Source organism: Vanessa tameamea, chromosome 17 (genome assembly GCF_037043105.1).
Source record: "Vanessa tameamea isolate UH-Manoa-2023 chromosome 17, ilVanTame1 primary haplotype, whole genome shotgun sequence".
NCBI lineage: Eukaryota > Metazoa > Arthropoda > Insecta > Lepidoptera > Nymphalidae > Vanessa > Vanessa tameamea.
In genome coordinates, this window is record NC_087325.1 from 1,602,738 (window position 1) to 1,628,606 (window position 25,869).

Sequence of the window (25,869 nt, forward strand, 5' to 3'; positions counted from 1 at the left end):
ACATATAATTTAATATTAAAATATAAAATCTAAATATCCAAAAAATACCTTATAACTCCAATGGTTTAATAATTAGTAATATATTATTGCATTAATAAATCAGACTTTTAGAAAAACTACATTCAAGTTCATACTAAGTCAAAAGTCAATCAGGATTTCATTGACGGAGTAGCAATATATTTCAACCAGTAAGTCTTGAACTTCCGTTTGAATGAATCTGTGTATACATTTTAAGAATACACGAAACTAATTGTTGAACTTAAGCGTGATGATAAAATTTTAGAATGTAATATGCGACATTGACTTAAGTCATTATAAAATTTGAAGCGTACGTACATCAAAATAACATACGTATAATTGTAAGTCAACTTTTCTCGAATGGGATACAGAATGAGTTTATACTCATCTAGCTACCCATCCTGAATATACAACTCTTAGTTCGAATAACGAAAATAAAAAATAAATATATATTTCCGGCTAGGAAATACAAAACTCTCTCTTCTCTCTTGAATCATTATATTTGTTGAAAACCGCATTAAAATCCGTTGCTTAAGTTCAAAGATCAGAGATCAGAGAAGATACTTTGTTTTATACTATGTAGAGATACAGTAAAACATTGCCTCGACTACGTACATTTTAGGGTCCAATCTTACTATAAATAACAAAATAAGTTTGTAACGTTTTCACTTCTGAAACGATTATGTTATCTGACATTTTCAAGGGTACAGAACAGGATAAAGGGTACCTAACACCTGGAATCCTTACAAACTAGAAACTTTGAAAGACGTTCGGACGCAATGTGCGCAATGGAAGCTTATGTCAAGGTCGGATTTGAGTGCCAACTTCTTATTTGTAACGCTTAAAAAATACAAAGTTAAAATACAAATATTTTCTAAGATTTGACGTCTAAAAAACGCACCAATCAACATCCACCCGTACTTATCTAATTTATGGGCATTTGTTTTGTCTTTTGGGTCTCTTCAAATATTCATTAATATTTCTGACACAACTGTTCCAAATTACGTACAATTAAAAGTTTTAAATGACAATTTTAATTCTTGAGAAACGGTCACAGTTACCGTTTCATTTGTTTTTAAAGATTATGTTTCTGTAATATAAATATTATTAAAAGCATGAAGTAATTTGTTTGTTTCGATAGCATAATTAATTCGTTGAATTAATTTTGACAGTGTTCTCGAGATAGTTCTAGCTAAAACCACTTAAGCAAAATCCCTCCCAATTGCAAAATTGGGAGTCGTTAACGAAAAGGAAACAAGCCTAAGCACCAAAATGATACTTTCTGGAAATTAGTAAAGATTTTACGTCAGTAATTTCATTCATATATTATTTAGAAGACGATTCGAGATGGCCTACTTACTAGAAAGTGACTCTTACATTACATTCATTACATTAACAGCCTGTAAATTTCCCACTGCTGGACTAAGGCCTCCTCTCCCTTTGAGGAGAAGGTATGGAGCATATTACACCACGTTGCTCTAATGCGAGTTGTTGGAATACACATGTGGCAGAATTACGTTGAAATTAGCCACATGCAGATTTCCTCACGATGTTTTCCTACACCGCCGAGCTCGAGATGAATTATAAACACAAATTAAGCACATGAAAACTCTGTGGTGCTTGTCTGGGTTTGAACCTGCAATCATCGGTTAAGATGCACGCGTTCTAACCATTAGGCCATCTCAGCTCTCAGCAGAAAGTGACTCTCAATAGAAAGAATTTACGGATTCAAAGCCGGGCAATAATCACTGAGTTCTCATGTATTCTTCTCGTTCTTGGCGGTGTAGGAAAACATTGTGAAAAAGTCCTATCGGTTGAAGGATGACACCACCTTATGCGAGGGCATGGTCCAGAAAGAAACGAACGATAACATTGTCTGCGCCAAAAATGTCCTGAGAATGCCAATCATATAAAGAGTATATAATATAATGAGAAGTAGGAATAGAATGTGTTCACAAAAGCGTAAAGTGCACTATGTATTCCCTTACGCAAATAAATAAAATCCGATGGGACGCCTTATCTGACGCGAGCGAAATGAGATAACACCAACAGGACTAATAGCTTTACATGTTTTCCGAGACAAGAGAGTGAAAATATTGGCAAATTCCAAACTCTGTGATACTATTGATAGTCAACAGCATTTTATTGACACAACCTCGAGATCTGCAGCATTTTAAGCGAGCCATTAAACGAAAGAGGCCCAACCGACAAAACATTTGTGTGAAAATGTTATTAAATAAACTGAAACGTATAACAACGATTGTCCATTAAGCTATTTTATTTACATACATACTCAATCCAGTCTCGTGAACAAGACATTCGTAGATAATGTCCAAATATCGAGCTCGACCAAATAAAAATAAAAAACATGGTAAATATCCCGTTTTAAAGACTGTTAGTAATTAAATAACCATGTTAATTTAAAATCATATACTCAATCCAATTTTATGGAACAGATATATAACGCGCAGTTCCTCACTATATATTATTCCACGTGCCCATTAATACGGACAATTGTACAATATATTATACAATAAACAGGACTTCAGTTATGTTGATAGAGAATGATGGTGGGTTGTAGATATGGCCACATGACCTGAATTTAATCTATACTTAGAAAAATATTTGTAATTTGAAACGATAGTATAAGGTAAGGATCCACTAAGAGGTAATTATAGGAAATTTTAAATGGGCAACTTTTAACGAATCTCACTTGTACGAACGGGGTGGTCAGCTAGTTAATAAAATGATTTATTACTTTTGCTTGGTGCAAATACACTTTATTTGAGCAAAATTAAAGGAAGGAGTTAAAGCCGTGTCGGAGTTTAAAGGTGGCAAGAATGCTATGAGCGTTGTTAATTCGCAATTGCAATTCTCTGAGCGTAAAATGAACCATGATGGTAGGAGGCTACCATCATCTCTCCTTACACTTTTACTCTATAGCCCAAGTGCTAAAGTTTAATTTGAACAAAATATTTAGTAAATTTGAATGTAAATATATAACCATATTATAAAATGAGAATAATTTTTTTTGTCTTTACGTGAAAAGTTAAATTTGAAAGGGGAATAAGTTCAGACAATGAAACGAAGTTGGTCATTTATCCCTATGGAATAAGTCCGAAATCCACGAGAGACTTGCTACAAATGAAAGCTACATTCTAATATTTACATTACTAAAAATCCTGTATCTTTGATGAGTTTTGGTGGTCGGACAAAAAGGCCACCTGATGGTAAGTGGTCACCACCGCCCACAGACATTGACGCTTTATACCAACGCGATACTAACTTTGGGAATTGAGATGTTATGTCTCTTCTACCTTTGCAATTAATCTCTTACTCGTTCAAACAAAGTTAGATTTTTTTGTTTAGTATTTACATACTTCAGAAATTATTCTCTCAGATATAAATAGTTGGCATATCATCCGAAATTGACAGCTTCCATAGATCTTCATCAAATATTTCGTGAAATTCAATACGAATTCTTTCTATAGGTACTTTTACGTTTGCGATACTTACATGTCTGACAACCTTTATAGAGCGTCGCATCACACCCTTGGGGACTATTCTGAGCACGAGAAAGTCTCGTAACGTCAGATAATACGCAGACGAGTAAATCTTTTAATTATAGCGAAGAAAATTTTTAACATTTACTTTAAATAAACTATTTATATAACTACATTTTCTGATATAATTTATATTTTCTGTCGGTACAAACACCGTTGAGCCGACATAGCCCAGTGGTTAGAACGCGTGCATCTTAACCGATGATTTCGGGTTCAAACCCAGACAAGCACCACCGAATTTTCATGTGCTTAATTTGTGTTTATAATTCATCTCGTGCTCGGCGGTGAAGGAAAACATCGTGAGGAAACCTGCATGTTTCTAATTTCAACGAAATTCTGAAATTCTAATCTAACCTAACCTAACCTTCTCCTCAAAGGGAGAAGAGGCCTTAGCCCAGCAGAGAGAAATTTACAGGCTGTTAATGTAATGTAATGTAAAAACAAACACCTTAGAAGCTTTCAAAGTAGAACATAGATCGTAAATTGCACAGTAAGAACCATAAATAATTCTTACACCGAAAATGCGAAACCGTATCCGCGTAATCTGCACGTGTTATATTCCTCACACCTGTTATCAAGACTGCATAGGATATTATTAATAGCGCTTTACTTGGTGGTGGGGCCTTGGGCCAGCCCGCCTGGGTAAGTGACACTCAGCAGACATCCTACCGACAAACAACAGGGCTCCATATTATTGTGTTCTAGTTTGAGGGTGAACTAGCAAGTATAACTACAGGCACAAGGTACATAATATCAGTTCCCAAGGTTGGTGGCACATTGGCTATGTTAGAAATGGTTAATATTTCTTACAGCACCTTACACGGTGTCCATGGACGATAGTGACCACTTACAATGAGGAGGCCCATTGCTCGTCCGACCTACATCTTAAAAAAACGAAAACAAATTATGGCAATAGAATTAAACGTAGAGAATTCAAATAAGATATAATAGCAAGTGCTTCCGAATATTTGATAACATACCTATAAAATAACATCGCAAATAAAATCATATAAATATTAAGATAGTGCTTTAATTAAGCACCATTTAACTAATGAACCAATATTATTTACCAATGTAGAATCGATTTCTCGTTTGAATTTCTTGTTTGCTTGTGGCCGGTGCCCGATGACTACGACATTCAATTTAAAAAAAAATATTATCAGGTCACTAGTTCATCAGATTGACTGCAATATTTTAAGCGAAATTCTAAATTCAAATTTTGAATTCAATATAATTAGAGGCAATTAAATATGACATCTCGATGAAAAGGATAATTTTGAAAATCGAAGTAAATCTTTATCGAACGTGAACTAAAACGTTCCTGAAAACGGCGGCAAGTTTACTGCACCTACGCAGACGATTAGGTAAATGTTTGTTGAAATATCACTTAACTCGTTTCAATTATTCATAATGGCAAGTGCTATTTTATAGTTTCCATCAACATTTAATTGCTTAATTTGCTGTTTTATGGCTCATACTATTTACCCCGCTGTTACATAATCAAGTGCCAGTGTGTTATCAATAATAACGTTATATTTAACGTAATCATATTTAACGTAACGAGCGTAACGATCAGTTTTTTTTTTAGTTTTTTTTATTTGACAGTTCGTTTTAATATTTCCAGGCAAAGGACTGAATCTACTTTATTTGGACTTATGGATGAACATGAAAATATATTTAAGTTAATAATAAGAAGTTATACTATTAAGAATTAAAATATTATATTAAGTATCAGAATTTATTATTCTTGTTCATAAATCCTAATCCTAACTATAGTATTGCCCAGCGAAAGGTAATCTCTAAATCATTATTTACCCTGACCATTATTTGGTACCGACCACTCATGAAATATTTTACTAACAAACATAATATTTGAAGTTGTCTTAAAATAGAAAAAGAAAACTGTATATAGTTACATTTATACGATAAAATATAAACTAATGTATGTACCATATGTCGAGCCTTGATCCTAAGGTTCCTTCTGACGTCACAATGTATTAGGAATTCTTGATATTAGGAGATTATTAATTACACTCAAGAAACGATGTTGGTACGCGTCTGTGGTTTATTCACGAAATAACTGATATTAACAGCTTAATACATTGATTCAATAGAATTATTGCATGTCACATGTTTCTGGTAAATAAATATAGGATTTCAGTATGTGTCAGTATATTTCAAGATGTTGGCAATATTCTGAATTCGATGCCAATTAATTAATGTCCATTGCAAACTTAAAACAAACTTGAACAACAAGAAAAACAAGAAAAGTGTAAAAGATTATAAAGACGATATTTAGTTATTTTTTTTATATGATTGTCTAAGCAAGTTTTTACATGGTGGTAGGATTTTATGCAAACCCGCGTGTAGGTACCGCTTATTAGATATTCTATCGTCAAACAGCAATACTTAGTATCTTTGTATTCCAGCTTTAAGGGTAAGTGAGCCAGTGTATCTAAAGGCACAAGGCAGATACCAGCATAGCAACGTTGATGGTACATTGGCGAATTATTGAATAGTTAATATTTCATACGGCGCCAATTCCTATAGCCAGTGACCACTTAACCGTTAACCCTACCACTGTCAAGAAAAGCTAGTATTTAAACTTAGATCCTAGTATCTATTCACAAACAAACATGAATATTTTGAATTAATTCACTGCACAGGACGAATGAGCCGGTATTATTACACAGAAGTTACATAACATATTTGATCCCGTGGTTCCGTGATGCCGTTACGTGTAATTTACTTCTGGAAGTACCAGGTGACCATACGCCACACGACGGCTAAATAGCTCCGCCATCATAAATTAATAATACAAAATATATCATCAAAATCACTAGCTTAATCTTCTATTTTACTAGTAAGCTTTAAATAATTATATTTGTATAGTAAGTAAAGCTACTAATACTACTAATATTCTAGTTGGATATGATGTCGGTGCAAAGCTCTTTTGTTCTTTTCATCGCCCCGTGACACTTTGCGAGGATTAATTAACATTTTTCTATTACTTTTCATCCATTGTTCATTCTTGACGCCATTTTGAAATAGAACTTAATAAGTGACCTCTTTGCGAACACATAACTATGCGTTGAGTTGCAGAAATATTAGAAGATTATTAACAATTTTCAATTCATATTTGTATATATTCAAGGACTTTATAAGGACTAAATAATGTTAATAATACTTATGTAAATAAATATTTTTTTTATCAGAAGATTAAATATAATATTAAAAGTAAAGTATTGTACTATTCATATCCCACAGCTGGGCAAATACTTTGTCAATTTTACTCACGCTTCACCGATGTGGGTTTGTGGAACAGATGTATCAGAATTTCATCCGATAAGGCAGTTTTCTTGACGATGTTTTCCATCCCCAATAATCCAGTGTCACTACAGGCACAAGGGACGTAACATCTTTGTTCCCAGATTGGCGGTGAATTGGCCTTTGTTAAGAATATTTAATATTTTTTATATAATCAATAGCTACGCGTGTTCGTACCATCAAGTAGGTCGTACCATCATCTCTTCCGTATTTTATAAATAAACCGCCCAGCACCAATTTTAGACATAATAACATAAAAATTCAGTGATATCCTAACGTTATCCACTAGGCCATCTCATCTCGAATGTATGGCGATTTTATTTTATTGATTATAGAATTGCATCCGATTTGTAGATAATACAATTGATAAGGCCCTGATGAATCCGCTCTGTTATCAATATCAATTGCAAAGATAAGAGTTACGAAATAATAACATCTCTCGTACCGCTGATGGTGGACCGACACTATTTATTTTTGTTAAAGGTTTATCTTCACTGTGACATCTTTAAATTTTCTAAGAAACACATTTGATATATATTGTATAATATATACTGATTTAGTACATAGTATATATAGTATAAATAATAAGATGTAGTATATATGACTGCAACTTAGCAATCATTATATTTTTTATTTTTTTATTCGACATTAAAAACAGCTGATAATATCAAAGTCAAGACGAAAATGTCTTTATTCAATATAGTAGCATTACACTTATTATTAAATATAAGAAAAATATACAACTGTTTCGGAAATAACCGACCACCTGATAGTAAGTGGTCACCACCGCCCAGAGAAACTGGAGCTGTAGAAAAGACTTAAGATGGACCGGCGAAAGAAATTCAGCGGCACTATTTTTTTTATATATATATCGTTATTAAAGAACTTTGTTTGTTTACTAATTTGCTTTAAACTAAATAACAAATTACAACACTGTTTACGTTGATTGAAGTAATAAGTTAAAATTGATTTTATTATACTGCGCTTTGATTACATTAGCAGCCTGTAAATTTCCCACTGCTGGGATAAGGCCTCCTCTCCCTTTGAGGAGAAGATTTGGTGCATATTCCACGAAGCTGCTCCAATGCGGGTTAGTGGAATACACATGTGGCAGGATTTTGTTGCAATTACACCCATGCAGGATTCCTCACGATGTTTTCCTTCACCGGCGAGCACGAGATGAATTATAAACACAAATTAAGCACATGAAAATTCAGTGGTGCTTGCCTGGGTTTGAATTGAAATTTTGAAATCTCCGTGTTGTCACAAGCTTTGATTAAGTTGCGGGTAATATAACTAAAACTGGTTCGTTTGCCTGTGGAAAAATAAAATTTAGTAAAAAAATTGCCACCTACTTTAGATCTAAATAGTTTCAGTACTTCACTAACTGAGCATATTTAGTTGTTTTTCAAGTAGGTATTCATTTAAATAAAGACTTATTTAGACAGTTAGCCATGACAACCAATATTATAAATGTAAAAGTTTTATTGGATCGATGTTTAATAGTCAATCACGCCAGAACGGTTTAACGGATTTCAATGAAATTTGCCAAAGAGATAGATTATTGTCTAGATTATACATAAGTTAGTTTAAAATACAGAAAATGTACGTATCACCTGCACCTGCAGGGAGGAATGCCTCCTCTTACGCGGACGAAGGACGTGATGGAAATTAGTAATATATTATAAATACTTAATTATTATATATTAGTGTAAGAAAAGTATTATTTATTTTTAAAATAAAATTTATATGTTATTTTTCTGACATTAACACCCTGCCTTTCTTTGTAATTTTATTTCCTACGACTTAAGGTTTCCTGGAAGAGATCGCTTTCTTAACGCATCTTCTACATTTTCCTTGTCTGTATTTTATTTTTAATTTCATTAGTCTACAGTACATAATATTTATATTGTACTGTAACCTTTTTAAAATTGAATGATTCAGTCTCAAAACAAAATTTTTCAGAAAATAAAATTATACTTTAGATCCGTGATTCCCAAACTATTTTGAACAAGAGATCCTTTCCAAATTATACCTTACACAGCTATAGAAAAAATATTTTAAAAATCTTATCTCTAGATTTTTTTTTATTAAACGCTTAATGATTTGCCATGTTTTTCATCTTGTGCGAATTTGTGCACGTATCGATTTTTTTTATAGTACAATTATGATAATTGATATTAATATATTAGTCATTTTTACAAGTTAGTACATATAACAACACTTCTTCTTTAACTCATCTCATTTAATAGGGGATAATTTAGATTAAAACCACGTCGTCTTCCAAAATCAATTTTCGTTTATGCTAACCCCTGAGGGACAATTTCAGGAATCTCTTTTAAATCATCTCTTGCTTTAAAAACGAGAATGTAAACAGCATATCGAAAGAATTCATTTAATCTCCTCATATCGATAGCTCGAGATAAAATTATGTGTCAATGTTAGTATTCTCTTTGTCTTCGGGTTAAGTAGACAAAATGTACAAGTTCGTTATTTTCTGTGCATTCATTGCCCTGGTAGGGAGCTATCCTCAACAATTTGCGACGAAGAAATTCAAATTTGGAATTGAATATGATGGTGAGATTTGAGTTCTTAATAAGTTCTAAATTGGTTTTGATACTGTTATATCCAGTTGATCCAAGCCAGCGGAACCAAGCAAGAACATAACTGAATTATTCGTCGACTGAATGTTTTTATAATTAAAGAATATACTGCCCTATTATAAATACATATTGATTTATTAGAGCTCGAATTTTTAAGCTGCGTGAAAATTATACCTTCGATACCTGTCTGCCTTTTTGGGAATTATTCCACTGGTAGGTTCGTTTTTCGCAATTGAGATAGGGTAGCTTGCTTCTACTATGCTGGAACCACACAAGGTATACTTTTAGAGGATTAGGTTTTTCTACATCAAAATAATGTTATATAATTCACAATTATACAGTATTTTGGAGCAAAATGATCTGATAATACAATATGTGCTATTCTCAAAAACAGCCTGTAAATGTCGCAGTTTTGAACAAGGGCTCCTTTCTTGTTGAAGAGTTTTGGTGCCTGCACCACCTCTTTGGTTTCATGATAATTATTTTTTCAATAATCATGCAAGTTTTCTTACGAAGTTTTGTTATTTAGACCAATAATCTACTGCAGCCATTGCAGCTTGCTCATAAATCTATCAAAGCTAATCACAGCCGCATTGCCAGTGTTATTTGCATTTTCCAGCAGAATTTCTGGCAATTGAGTGTTTTATATCCAAAATCCCCTACCACTAGAGCCCCAGCTGAGTACGCTGCCTATAAACTAGAGGCTATCTTGACATTCAGAGTGTTAGTCATTCGTTGTTATGTAAGCCATTTTAGAGCAACATAATCTCGATACTTGGGTGCGTGATAACGTTAAAATGGTACTCGTGTAAATCCTACTTAGATTGATAGATTATTATTGGTGTGTGCTTTGTTTGTTTGCGTTAGTGCGCGTAAAGTTTTTTACATGTGCGTGTATAATTCAGACGTTTGTCATCCAAATATAAATCAACGATTGTTTGTAATAAGACTCATATTTGATTGCAGGTTCTTTGCCCATGAAAGGGGGATCAGATAGATATCGACACAGGAACAACTATGATCCGTTTTTCGTCACTGTCACTACTTCATCTAAGGCAAGAATTTACACTATTTTATCTCAATACTTGTAACTACACGACAGACTATGTTCGTCCTTTATACGCGCGTGTAAGGTATACACAATATATTAATATAAATGTCTATTTTTTTGGAAAAGTGCTTAATATTTCGTGTATCTCCCTTTTACTTTCCTGCAATCTATGGGAGCCTCGGAATAGCGCGCGTATTCGGTTCGACCAATGAGCGCCCGCTGTGATAGAGTTCACTATCAGAAGGTACCGACACATTTTCCGAGCTATTATACTGTTAGTGTTGTTTATTAGCAAAATGACGTCAGATTTTACAGATCACTGTAAGGCTCGCGGGTATCTCTTTTCATAACGTTTCCGTTGAAAGGTACTTTGTTAAATTTACAAAATCAAATATTGATGGTTCCCATCTTAAATAATATTCGTTATCATTCAGTCAGAATCTTTGATTAGAGAATTCATAAAATACTTCATCATTATCAGCCTGTATCAGTCCAGTGCTGGACATCTGCTCCCCCATAAAGGCTTAAGTGTATGATGAGAAGTATTTTTTTTTAAATATGATTTGTGGTTAATAAGTAATAAAATTTAAAACTCATAATATTAGCACAAGGAACAAACGTAAACTTATTACTGTTGTTACTCGACTGTATTTGTTTTACAACAGCGACTCAAAAAGCATTCCACTGCCATGTTTGTGAGACAAGCGTAAAACAATTTATATTACAATAAGTTAGTTCATAAATTATTACACCTTAGGACTGAAATAATCGCGTTCTAGTTATTTATCTATAATACTAAAATTTCAGTTTTATTCGAATGGATATAAATACATTAATTTAATATTTATTTTTGTTTATCCCGGAATATCAAAGAATACTCGTCTAATTATTCATTATAATACTTCATCTGTATGTTTGGTTTTTTAATTAATATTTATTTAATACAAATTTAATTTGTTTTATGAGTCATATGTCATAAAACGATAGAGTTTTATAAACATCGGTCAGTCATTTCGGCGTTGATATTTGTTAAAAAAAGAACACATAAGATTTTTAATTATGGTCTGACCCTCACTTGACATTCATTTTCCGAGACAATTACCCCATGCTTTGAACTTTGCTTAGTATAAATTATTGCTATTAATTTCAGCATAATGAGTATTCTACTTGTACGTAATCAGATTCGACTACCTCTGGTGTAGCAGCTAGCTAATATGGCTGCAGATCTTGAGGTCCCGGGTTCATAATTTTCATACTATGCTCAATTTTTTTTATTACATAGGTAAGCGGACGGACTAAAGGTCCACCTGAGGGAAGCGGTCACCACTGTCCATAGACATCGGCGCTGTAAGATTCATTAACCACTACTAACCTAAGAAACCTAAATGTTATGGAACACAAAAACACTAAGTGGTGCCTGAGTAGACGGGCTTGCACAACCACCTACCATTTTCATCGGGTCGTATTATTATTTCACGAAATTTTATCAATAATCTCAATATAATATCACTGGATACATAAAATTACACTTTTTCTGTCACTGTACACAGTACTCATTAATAAGCCATTTATTATTTTTCAGTCCGGTTTCGTCATCTCGTACATAGAGGTCACCGCGACTACAGATGTAGATGGAGACGTGCAGTTTAACCTCATGCGGGGTCAGACAGGATCCCGTAGCCTGGTCTTCCAACTGGTCTCTAATCAAAGCGAATTCCTCTCATACTCCTACCTAGTATACGGTATCAAAGAAGAGGAATACAAAAAGGTGACGCAAGTGTCTTTAATTAATAGGTTAGTTATATTGAGACGATCTTGTTACGTTGTTTAATTTATCCAACATGGCGACAATATTTTGGCGCGATTTTTTTGTACATAATTTATTAAATATTAGAATTGGGCCAAATACTGTTTATCAAGTGGATCGGATATACCAAGTTGGAGCTTACCTTTAACTCGCTCGCAGGGCCTCGTTTATCATTGCCTAACTACCTTAAAAACATCTACTACATCTAATATTTAAGTATATTTAGTACGAATAATACGGTCCTGTATATCAGAGTCTGTGTCATTTCTCCTCCTATGTATCTTCTAGTCAGTACGTTATGTATAATATCAAAATAAAAAAATAAAAAATCAAATTTATTGTACCTAATACAAATATCCTTGAATTGTAATAAAAGTTTATTTAAATAAATTGAAAAAACAATAACTTGTAAATACTAATTTACTTTACAGAGCCATCTATGAAACATTTGTATAACTACGAACCGTATGATAATTATTTGAGTTATCGCCTGTCATTCAATTTGTGTAGTTTATAATCGTACCGTTAGATGGCGTTAATATGTAATAACTATTTTATAATGTGAAAACGTGTATCTAAATATTAATATTCATTATTATTTTGTTACAGCTCGCCAACATTATAACCATTCCAATGAAAAACTTCAGCAATCGGCTACGGTATAATAGCTTCTCGATTTTTATCTTGATTATTTTATGTTGTAAATATATTTTATCATGAATAAATAAATGTAAGGTATAAAAGTCTTAGTCATTTATTTCTTAAAATTTACATTAATTTAATTATATTTTATACTAAAGTATACCTATATTTAATAGAACTAGAAGGAGAAACGAACCAAAATCATTAATATATGAATTATTTATTATAGTGAAAACAAAAAAAGACATTAAAATGAGAACTAAAAAAACATTTGGTCTATAAAGTATGACTACTACTACCTATACTACTATGAAAAATTCAAATAAGACATATTTTTAATTTTTTAGTTTTTTGCAAGTCTATAAAATATTTCTATAATAAAACTTCAGGATCGTGTGTTCTTGAAAGAAAAAGTCATTCGATTAATGTAATAATAAATACGTCAATTATATTCAGTGAAATCGATAACACATTTTTTATATTTAGTATCAATTAATATATTGATTTTGGATAGGTAAGACATAAGTTCCAAAATCCTCTAATTAAGAAATTGAATACAACCCTTTCAAACTAAGCGGCAGTCAAGTGCAAGATATTGTTGATTGCGTTCCAATATTTCGTAAGCACATCTGGAGCGGTTCCATTAACTGACGGACACTTATCAACACTGACGCAGTCACCTCCCGAACTCCTCAGCAGCCCAGACGCACAGATGCAGCCAGATTTACAGACATTGGTGCATATCGGCTCAGGGTCTGTGCAACTTGGCTCACAAGCTGCGTTGCACATATCGTATACTTCGTTTTCGTTGAAACACAAGTATGTATCTGAAATATTTAATACCATAAGTAGGGTTCACTCACAACCATTTAAAAATGCTCTTATTTATTAAGTGACGTCCGCAGGCAGATAAAATGTACAAGAAACATATTATACCCTGTACAAGGTAGCTTGATGTTTTTAACAGATGTAAATTTTTCTGATCGACATAACTTTGCAATGACGAACATATTATTTTCTTAATTTAATGATTTTAAAAATTGTAAAAATACATATAATACAACAGCTCCTAAAGATTCAAGCGTTATCCGAAAATTTTAAGACTTTTTTGTTATATATTATTGCTTCAAAGTAAAATTTAAATAGAAACACTGAAAATAATAGACGCTTGTACAATGTCACATCGGTCGGACGGTAGGGACGCAAATAACAGGCAGTAACTGCTACAAATATCGATTACAAAAATCCTTATTAAAGATCATTGTTAAGTTATTGTTACGAACGGGGGTCCTTTTGGTAAGGGTCTCTTCGGCTAGTGGTTGGGGTCTCTTTGGCTGGTATAACTCTTTTTAGAAAAATAAGTTAAAAAAAAATTGAATCCTAATTTGAATTACGCATTCCATCGTTCCATCGACTGTTATATATGTTATATTTTGTGTTTCTCATCACTAGCCTGTCTGTCAAAAAGATCAAGCTGACTTGAACAAGGTATAGATATAAGGCCGCAGATCCAGATGTTTTGAGTCCGAACTCCAAGTCAAGCCGATAAATGTCTTATTGGGGTTTTTCGCCGAAAAATAATCAGTAGCAGTCCGCAGTACATTAATTATGTACTGTATACAATCCCGACCTCAGAAAACAGGTGAAGCCGTTGGTCCGGCGCCTTACTTACATCGCCAATGCGCCCCCAACCGAGCTTAAATATTTAATCCTGCATATCTTTAGATATATGAGTTCACTCATGCATCAACCGGAACATACCAATACTAAATATTCCTAATAAAATTTGGGCAAGCTAATTTTCAAATGTACAAATTGCCAAAATAATACGCAATTAATATCTTACCAACAGGGCAATCCTCCATTTTCACGCACTTGTGATTAATCTCATCTCTATAGAAACCTTCCTTGCAGAAACAACCCATGCTGCAAGCCAGTCCACAGACTTCTGGCTCAGGGATGGTACAAGTAGCGGCACAAGCCGTGCCGCACGGCAAGTACTCCTCGTTCTGCCCACAGTATGGATTTGAAACTGAAACCAAAGGCGTATATGATAAATACCAAGTGAAGTCCTGATGGAATCATTGTCAGCATCAATCGCTCAAACTGCCAGAACTAAATAAACGAGAACATGGAGAGCATTTTCTTTTTCTTTTAAGAACATCTATTTTATTATTAATAATAATCAATATGAATATATTATTTCTTAATATAGAAAGGAAAAATAGGCGACGTGATGGAAAGTTGTCACCACAGACATTGACGCTCTAATATTAACCATTCCTTGCATCGCCAACGCGCCACCCTGGGCACGAAGATATCATTCATGTCTGTAATTACACTGACTCACTCACCCTTCAAATAGAAACATAAAAATACTAAATAGCTGTTTAACGGTAGAAAATTCGACGGCACATACCCAGATGAGCACTGCACTAACCTGTGCCAACACAATGAAGGTATACCAAATGCTTGATAGCCTGAAAATGGGCCGTCGATCCCTTTCGAAAAGATATGGGGATGATTCCATATGGTAAATCTTCATCCGACACACAATTTTTCTATGTTACGAACACTTTATTGCTGTTTAACGATAAACATACAAAAAAAAAACAACGATTACATAACTTATATATTCTATCAATACACCGCATTATTTAATATTGTTGAGTTCCGGTTTGAATAATAAAAGTGTTTCCGGTAATTATTTATACAATAATTAAATTAAAATTTATTTTTAATATAACACAGAATCTTTATTTGATTTGACTGATAAAATACTATCCATACTTACGAGAGGCAACCTCCGTTGCGTTTGCCTTTTGAGCTTCATCACCAGACAGTGTTCGAACGGAGCTGCCGGAAGGCAACGGAATGCTCGAATTGTTTACCACGGGCACTTCGGAATCTGTACACATCAAATTTCCATTCTAAACTTAAGTAGTATATACTACATTAATATATAAATTAAACCTGCGGCCTTACTCGCTCAAAATTTATAAAACTTTAGATATAGAACCTCCCATTCTACTCCTTGAGGTTTAAATTAATTAAGGTGCCTATGTCCCTCCTCGAAAGTCAAACTATCGACATACCAAATTTCATCTAAATCAGTTCAGCGGTTTAAGAGTGAAGAATGAATAGACAGAGTTACTTTCGCATTTAAAATATTAGTATAGACTAGATGGTTCAAGCTTGCTTTATACAAAATTTAATCAAATTCGGTACAGTAGTTTGACCGTGAAAGAGTAACAGACAGACAGATAGAGTTACTTTCGCATTTATAATATTAGTTTAGATTTGGAGCATCGGTTTGGTGTTCGTAACTTAATTTTCTCGCGACAATGGTTTAAAGCTACGACTAAGAAAATATAAACTTGTATTCTATTGATTTAATAATTCTCAATTATTATAAGTATTACAAGTGTTAACACTAGGTCTTCTTCTCTTGAAGGCGTCATGCGACAAAAAGCACGTAAAAAAAACCAGCGTAACCCACGTAACAATATATTTTTTTATACATCATCACAATAATTAACTTAATTTATTTGTATAAAAAATATTTATATAAAAATTAAATTATATTTCTAACGCGACTAGCGAAAACAGCACTTTTTTTCTCATATTAAAAAATATCCTTCGACACAACAGAGCGGAAAAAATGTTAACAAAAACCGCCAATTTGCTGTGGTCAATAAACACATCAAGCGTAATGGTCTGATGTTTTTATACGTGACCAGGTTACAGAAAAAAATAAGTAACAGAGGTCACTTAAAAAGATTCAAGAACTTGCATATTATGTAACTGGACATTTTTTGTTGTACCCACGTCGTAAAAAGAGTTTTTAGTGTCACATACTTTGACACTTATCATTGTAATTGATTAAATAATGCGTTTATTTTTTTACGTTACAAGTAGGCGGAAGGCAAATGTGCCACCTGAGGATGAGTGGTCACCATCACCTATATCGCCAATACGCAACAATTCTTTAAAAATTATAATATTATACTGGTTCACTTATCCTTTAAACCGAAACACATATTTGGCGTTTCAACACAGGTTTGGTGGTAGAAATTATAGAATTTAGATAATAATATTAATATTATTATTTTCATACTTCATGATAAAGCAAAATTAGATGTTTTTTTTGCTATACAAATTCATATTGTACTAGCATACAGGAAGGCTCCTCTTAAATCTCTTGTCAAATGGTGAACACAAAATAGTATCGCCTAATTTACGAGCAACTCGAAAAGATTCTGATTCTGAGATCTATTTCTTTTCTAACTTTGATCTCTTTCCCTTTTTTTATCTACTTTTTGGTAATCACGTCTACGACATCGTAGCGTCCCCTCCATAATGATGGGAATTGTCTTAATTACGAATAAAATAAATAATAAGATGTATATTTAATTACTTACTACACATATCAGCTGTCACACAAGTTCCGTTCGAGTTTCTCAAGTAACCTTGCAGACAGAAGCAACCCTCTATACAGGGAGTAGTGCAAACCTCAGGGCTAGGAGTGTTGCAAGTACGAGGGCAGGCTGATCCACAAGACGAAAATTCTTCGTTCGGAGGACATGACACTGTTTAATATAAGAAACTATTTAAAATACATAAACTTTATTGTACACAACAAACATAAAATACATAAATCTGAGGACTGAACATATATTTGATTTGTCGTACACCGGGCTGACTTATGGCTAATTTGCCATCTCTTCCAGGCAACCCAAGTTTTATTATTTAGGAAACAAATTAAAGCCGTCGTAACTGAAATCGATCACAAGATCATTATCATCAAAAGATAAACTTCCCTAACTATAGATAATAATTATACCGCAATAGAAAACCATACAGAGATTTTTAAAGAGGTTTTATATAGACAGAACGTCTTAAATATAAATTAGATTCTAAATTCGAATAACTTCCACAGATAATTATTTAGACATGGTATAAAGAGCCAAAGATATCAGAGAAACGTAGTTGAAGATGATTATTCTCATAAAAAAATGAATTTGGAATTGAAGTTGTTAGAGAGAGAGGGTTAATTAAAATAGAATTGTGTCAAATAAAGTGTGTACAATATTGGTAAAAAATTGCTATCATATTCAAAAAAATATAGTATCTACGAAGATTTAAGAGAGGTTCGATAAGGTCTGAGTAATATAAATGTATGCCTAATGCACTAATTAAAACTAATTTAAGTTTTAATAGGAATAAAACTATTTTACAGCCGACTAATGTTAGCCAGTTAGTTTTTAGTAAAGTATCTTTTTATTTTACACGACTGTCTGGATAAGGTGTGCAACGTTTTCAGGATGATTTTTATTTTATTTTACAATAACCTTTAAACGCCTGAATAGATTTGGATATATGGGGTATTGTCAGAATCCCTGCATCATCCCAAATGCTAGGCTTTAAATTAATTTCATTCATCAATTTAAATGACTATCTGGAAACCGGCGGTCTTGGTATGTTATGCGGAGGAATGAGGACCATGTTGTGAGAAAGGTTTTGAGAATGGATGTAGATGGATATAGAGGTAGGGGACGACCCAAGAAACGATGGATGGATTGTGTGAAAGACGATATGATTAGAATGAATGTTACTTGTGAGATGACGTCCGACAGAGAAGTATGGAAGAAGAATACATGCTCCGACCCCAAGTAAAATTGGGATAAGGGCAGGAGGATGATGAATTTAAATGACTACTTTTTTCCTTTTTTTAGCTTTTGTTTTTTTTTTTTTCTGTGTTGTTGAAGAAATCGAAAACGATTTTATTCTATTATAAGTTTACTGTTGTTTCTGAGTGAAAATCTACATTATATAAGGAATTCGTATGAACAAATTTCATGCCTCAACATCTCATTATCTGTCAGTTATTGTTAGATAGTTTTATGAAGGAGAAAGAGCTTGTATATATCCTTTTAACATGATGGTAAGCGGTCACCACTGCCCATATAAATTCCTTGCATCGCGAATCATCACCAACTTTGGGAGCTAAGATATTACGTCTCTTGTGCCAGATCCACTCCAGACCGAAATACAACAATACAAAACATTGCTGTCTGGCGGTAGAATATCTGATGAGTGGGGTACCTAACCAGATGGGTCACTGCCCCACGCCTGGGCTAACACTTCACCTTTTAGAAGATGGTGAATTCACACGTGGCCGAATAATATCTCAAACATGAAGGCTCATCACCAACGAAATGAACTATTAAATCAAATTAAATACATGAAAACTCAGCTCCGGAGTTTGCATCCGCAATCTTCATCTAAGACAGATGATCTCCAGATCGTCTTTACGAATATGTAGCTGTTCTTCTTAAAGTTACTCAATTATCTAACTTAGAATTATGTTGAATGATTCACGAACAAACATTACTAAACGTTCAAATCCTCTAGTTATAATTACAAAATGCAATCATTATTTTCATCTACAAATCTAATTTCACGGTTAAATTTTAATTAACTGTCAAAATTACTTCCTATGTATCGGAGTATTATTTGTCTAATCAAACTTGTTCATTATAAATTATTTATGAGACTAGCTTATTTCGTTTGTCTGGTTTTTATATGCGAACATAATTGCTTAATGCTGAGTAAGTCATTGTAATTTTTTGTATAAATTTTTAACCAGACTGATAAATACCAGCTGATAGTTTCACCGTACCGGTTTTCATGGGTATGCCAATCCGAAGCCCGGGTTCATTTCCCGGCCGAGTCGTTGTAGAAAAAGTTGATTAGTTTTATTGGGTCTGGATGTTTGTGGTACCGTCGTTACTTCTGATTTTCCATAACACGAGTGCTTTAGCTACTTACATTGGGATCAGAGTGATGTATGTGATGTTGTCCAATATTTATTATCATTATAGTAAGCTGTCATCGCCACCCATGATCATAATAAGTCACTAGTAAGAATATTAACAACTAGTAGTCGCCTTCAGCTTCCCTCGCGTTTTAGGGTATGATTTCTATTAAAAGCCATCATCAACATTATCAATTATTCTATCACCAAACATCAGTATATTATAATAGAGTAACTACAGAGTTTTTGGTCGGTTCTTCTGGACAGAACCTAGTTTCCGAACCGGCTATAACTTTAAATTCACGATTGCGATACGATTCAAAAGTGTTCTCAATGGATACACTATTAAAGTGTGATTTGATTTTGACACATGTATGTTAATTTACTTTTTTCTTATATTTAGAAACGGAATGCCTTAATGATGAAGTGCACAGGTCTTGTTCATTCTACGAAGAGTACACTTGTTGGGAAACGGAAACATTAAATACGAGAGTGAAGTCAGCACCAAAACGTTTGGCTCACTGCAGGTCTGGATGTTACTGCAAGTAAGAATATTGCATTTCATTTTAGCGTTAACCCTGTAAGAAATAATAACAATTCCATACATCGCTTATGCGCCACCGATTTTGGGACCTAAGATGTTATGACCCTTGTACCTGTCGTCCATATTAAGTCACTCACTCTTTAAACTGGAAGAGAAGAAGGCCGGCACCTGTAAGTCCATATGTTGCAGATGTCCATGGGCGGTGGTAATCACCTTATATCAGGTGAGCCTCGTTTGGCTGTTATTAGTAATGCTGATTGTGTTAGAATATATGATGAGTGGGTGGTACCTACCCAGGTGGATAAAATATTGAGTCTGAAAGACATCTATTTTTATTACGCGATACCGTTACTTGAATCCTAGAATAGAATACCAATAAAAACGATCGTCATAAATTGTACCCCATATTGTGTAGTTTAATGTTACAGATTTTAGAAATAATGTTAAAGTTGTGGATATTGTCCTACTCATAGGTGATGATTTAACAATTCTCTCAATAAACTTATACGTTCTAAGTCCGTTGTTATCAATGGGATGTATATATATACATATATTTTATTAAACAGAACATTAAACTATAATTTATACTTTACATTATTTAAGTGCAGAGGGTACTTTTGAATCGTTTCGTTGTCATTAACAAATTTAAAGTTATTACCGAATCAAATCAAATAAGTAATCTAGATCCTTAAAAAAGGAATGCTTAGATTAAGTTACCTAATAACCCCTTCCCCCCTAGCAAGGGGGCAAAACTGTTGGAAGAAGTTAGCACGCAGTAAATAAGACTTTAATTTTATTTTTTTCAGAAAAGGCATGGTTCGATCGTATCCGTACGGTAGTTGCATCATAACGATGATCTGTCGCGACTTAGAACTACAGGCTGTCCTTAATAAAATACCTGCAGAATTTTCCAACATTTGAAACAGCTGATATAAGCAACCATTAAACTATTATAAGTAATCGCTTACTTACCCTGAGCTGTAACCACACACACAAACAAAGTTAAACAAATAACGATAGAGCACACAGATATTCCCATTTTTACAAATTGGTAGAGGCAACCGTCTTCAATGAGAATTATTTTAAATATAAAAGACAAATTCAAAGAGACCTGCGACTTCTGATGTAATTAGTACAAAATGTCAACCTTGCGTTCTATCAACCGTTGCATTTTTTAAAATATTTCATTTAAATAATAAACAAATAAAAGTCCGCGATGGTATGTCTATCTGTTAGTGATAACCCACAATAACATTTTTTTGTCATTTATTTTTTACCACAAATATTGGCTAATTTTCGAATATAAGGGTTGAAAGTTTGTTTAGAAGTCCGTCATTTTTAAGAAAAAAACATGAAGTATATTTTTGGGATACTGATCAAAATTGAGTAGATACGTATTTAAGCGTTTCTAGATAATCTACCATTAAGGGAGTGAAAAAAGTGTGGAGAGTTTTTATGAGAGTCAGTAATTTTTTAAGTAACAAACATGAAAATTTATTTTTGAGCTACTGATTAAAAATGAGTAGATACGTATTTAAGCGTTTCTTGATATTTTAGGCCTAAAGGGAAATCTATCATTTTGAAGTTAGAAGCTCGAAATTTTATTTTTGGGCTACTGATTAAAAATGAGTTGATTCGCATTTAAGCGTTTCTGACTATTCTACCCTAAGGGCTGAAATACACATCAATATGGTATACAAAGAGGTATTACATTAACGTAACATTTTAAGTTAATTTGTAAATATATTCATATTCTACGCGGGCAAAGCCGCGGATAACAGCTAGTATACTATAATTCGAAGCTATATTTATTTAGATATCGAAACGGAAGTTTAATTTGAAGGTATATTTTTTTAAATATAGATACGTAAATATTTTTTTTATGATAGATATGAGCGGACGAGCATAATAATTTTCACCTGATGGTAAGTGGTCACCATCGGCCAAGACAGTGGCGCTATAAGAAATATTAACCATTCCTTACATCGCCAATACGCCACCAATCTTGGGAGCTAAGATTTTATGTCCCTTGTGCCTGTGTAGAATATCTGATGAGTGGGTGGTACCTATCCCGACGGGCTCGCACAAAGCCCTACCACTAAGGGCAAGTAATTCCATAGTGCCAACCGTGATTTTGACCTTTAATACCTTTAATTACACAAAGAAGTAATCTCGCTCCCCCGTAGTTATCGCTATAACACGAGGCCATTCCAGCAGTCCATCGGAACCACGCTTGTGTGGAACCAACTCACATTTACACGGTCCAAAGACTCTCCTTGTTTTTCATTTTATCACCATCATCAGCTGAGTTCTTTTCATTTCTATAAAATTTCCATTGATCCCAGACACAGTGCATACATTTTGTTCAATCTTCCTCTTGAGTATTATACATACAAACAAAACATTGTAATATTAATACATTAAAGCTCACGGAGCCATAAAAGAGCATTAACTTATGAAGTGCTTACGTCAGAGCTGTCGCATTACCGTGATTGAATGGAACAAACAGACCGTCTTGTTGACCAATTGTGTTATAATGATTTATTGCCTCTTAACATATTAATTTGAATAGAGAATCGCTTATTTTTACTTTACGAAGTGCCATTAGCTAATGCGTTATAGGCCTGGATACAAATGCTCGAGTCCAAATCATAATCAAATATATGTATTTAAAGGCGTAATATGGTCTTCATCAAAATGTTGGCTAGTGTATGTGTGTGGCCATAAGAACATAAGACCACAGATTCTAAGATTAGATACAGATTCCAATTTCAACGCGGACCAATGAAGGGTTATTTGGTTTTTCTGCAGAAAAATTAGCAGTAACAGTCCGAAGTCTGATAGTTGGAAGTGTGTACCGCCCCCCCCCCCCCTTTCAGAAAGTATGTAAAGCTGTTGGTCCTACGCCCTAATTATTGTTGGCTGTGTCGGATCTGACGCCTCATATGATTATGAGAGTAAAGGAATAGAGAAGCACTTGTGTTTGCGCACAGACCTGTGCATTGCAATATGTCTTGCGCAGTTAGCCGGTCTCCCTTGAAAATAACCGCCGTATCCCAAATGACGAATTAATCTTTTTCCACAACAAAATATAATAATCTTCCAGTTACAATTATTAACAAAAGTATGAAATCAATCTTCTAATAATGACTCGATAGCGAATTGCCTGATATGGTGCTTTGGTGTAAATGAGATGGCTGCCTCGCTATCATAGACACAATGCAAGGCTAGGGCCAGCCACAAGCCACTCTATACATAAATGAACCGTCATATATGGTACCAGAACGCTCGGTGCACTTATAATTTAATTTTGAAGTGCGATGAATGAAGAATGTGTATTGTTCTAATGAATTATTTAAAAAAAAGAACAGTATTTCTGGTAGTTAAGTATTTGCCATCCCATCTAAGAAAAAGAGGGCAGTTTGTTGCGCATTTGCACAACAGAAACAACAGAAACAGTTAACAGGGACTTTTCAATGAACTTTTTTTCAATAATAGACAACAGATGTTTGAGGAAGTGAACCATAGCACTTTCAGAAGCCTGTAAAAACAAAAGTATAGAGCACTACCGCGCCGCTTTAGTTCCGTGAGTACAATAAAGATTAACTGGGCAAAATCAACATTAATACATACTTTTGTACATTATTTTTACAAAGATTTACTCTTTGTTACGTAACTAGTCATATTATATTTATTTTCAAATTACAATACTTAGCTACAAATAGGCAGCATTTTTGAACGCCGACATGGCCCAGTGGTTAGAAGGCATGCATCTTAACCGATGATTTCGGGTTCGAACCAGGCACCACTAATTCATCTCGAGCTCGGCGGTGAGGGAAAACATCGTGAGGAAACCTGCATGTGTCTAATATCAATGAAATTCTGCCACATGTGTATTCCACCAACGCGCATTGGAGCAGCGTGGTTTAATATGCTTCATACCTTCTCCTCAAAGGGAGAGGAGGCCTTAGCGCAGCAGAGGCAAATTTACAGGCTGTTTATGTTATGTTATGTTAAGTAGGCAGCGTTTTTCATCTAAATTTAAGCAGTTTTATGTCTTGCGTCCACACAGAATAAAACGACACCGAAGAAAACAACGATGACTTCTTCACCGGAAGTTCTCGAGCTTGTTTTTCTTACAATGTTCAATAAAGACGTTCTAATTTTATTTTTCATACGATAAAAAACACAAAATCAAGCCTATGAACCTCAAACTCCAATCGACGACATCATCTTCAAAATGATAAATTATAGCTCTCATTTATAATTTCGATACTATTCGGGTACGAATTTATAACGCGTTAACCACTACCGAGAAGCATTTAAAAACAAAACTTGATTGTAACTTTATTGGTGTGAAATATCTATTAAGTGTTACCTTTGGTTGAGAAAATCTCGTATGCCACGGCAAACGGCATTGTACTCTAAAATCTAATGCCGACATGCACCCCCTCTACCGTCACTCAATTTTCCTTATATTATGTGAGTGGCGCGTATTCTATATACTCTGTTATGTAATCATGAGTAAAATGTATTTGCCTCATTTTGCTACATTTAATTATCGGTTTTCACTAATTATAAAGTCTTTCAATAACCATTAACATCAATGTTTCAGATCTGCTGGGCTTCCGTAGTTGACAAAGCTTGTTTTGTAAATAATTTTTATCACGGTGTATTCCTAAAAGAGGTCGTAACCTAAAAAGTTTACATGAAAAATTATCCCTAACAATTATTGTGAGAGATGCCTCCATAACGGTATTGTCTGGAAGTGCCACGTTAGTAGGATGACACTTCTTTTGATGCCAAAAGAAGGACATGTGGTATATTACTTTTTTATTATAAATTGAATTTAATTGCTATAAATAATATATGTAAAAAATTATTGCAGAATTATAAAAGAATAAGTCATTCTGAGTATCACTATTGCTTCTAATCAATAGAATCAACATACATACATACATTACTTGTGAAGTGCTAAATAACCTTTATTTCGATTCATCAAATCAAAATATATCTGATGTACATTTTTTTGTTAATGTGACTCAATAAAAAAAAAACAATAAATCTGTATTTAAATTTAATATTCCGCGGTTAGGAAAATATTATAAATAAACATGTAGGTATATCATGTTTAAATAATACGAATAATTGGAACGTTACATACAACAAGCGACCCGTCTCAACGTCAAAGATGTAACTAGGGTGACTCTGACCTTTAAAATAACAATATATATCCAAATACTCTATAATTTATCTTAAATGTAACAAAATTAATGTAGACTCTAAGATAAAGACTAAATACAAAAAACAATGTATTCTTTCGACTACATACAATATAGTGCTGTAGTAAAATTAATATATAACTCTTATTATAAAAGTATATTATAGGCTTAGCTATAAGGTCACAGATCTCAGTGGTCTTGTTTTTACAAAAACCATTGTCACCTGAACCCCGACAGTTGTTGTGACACCTCTTTGTTTTAAATGAAAAATGATT

General features: G+C 33.6%; 2 protein-coding genes across 3 annotated transcripts; one reads left to right on the top strand and one right to left on the bottom strand.

The window, feature by feature from the left end:
* The first annotated feature begins 9,364 nt into the window (after nucleotides 1–9,364).
* LOC113394806 (uncharacterized) lies at nucleotides 9,365–13,104 on the top strand. 2 transcript variants are annotated; one of them, XM_026632236.2, is made up of 4 exons: nucleotides 9,365–9,485; nucleotides 10,478–10,566; nucleotides 12,145–12,330; nucleotides 12,979–13,104. In XM_026632236.2, the coding sequence occupies exons 1-4, from the start codon at nucleotides 9,386–9,388 to the stop codon at nucleotides 13,087–13,089; spliced, it is 486 nt and encodes a 161-aa protein (XP_026488021.2). In that variant the 5' UTR covers nucleotides 9,365–9,385; the 3' UTR covers nucleotides 13,090–13,104. The 2 variants fall into 2 exon arrangements, with proteins under 2 accessions (XP_026488021.2, XP_026488022.1); XM_026632237.2 differs by having other exon boundaries at nucleotides 12,145–12,356; nucleotides 12,979–13,093.
* A 401-nt stretch (nucleotides 13,105–13,505) lies between these two features.
* On the bottom strand, nucleotides 13,506–21,456 carry LOC113394780 (von Willebrand factor-like). The gene is made up of 5 exons (XM_064217516.1): nucleotides 21,345–21,456; nucleotides 17,433–17,600; nucleotides 15,806–15,919; nucleotides 14,858–15,043; nucleotides 13,506–13,838 (listed from the first exon to the last, which is right to left on the bottom strand). Exons 1-5 carry the CDS (start codon nucleotides 21,409–21,411, stop codon nucleotides 13,582–13,584), a joined length of 792 nt encoding a protein of 263 aa, XP_064073586.1. The 5' UTR covers nucleotides 21,412–21,456; the 3' UTR covers nucleotides 13,506–13,581.
* Nucleotides 21,457–25,869: the final 4,413 nt, after the last annotated feature.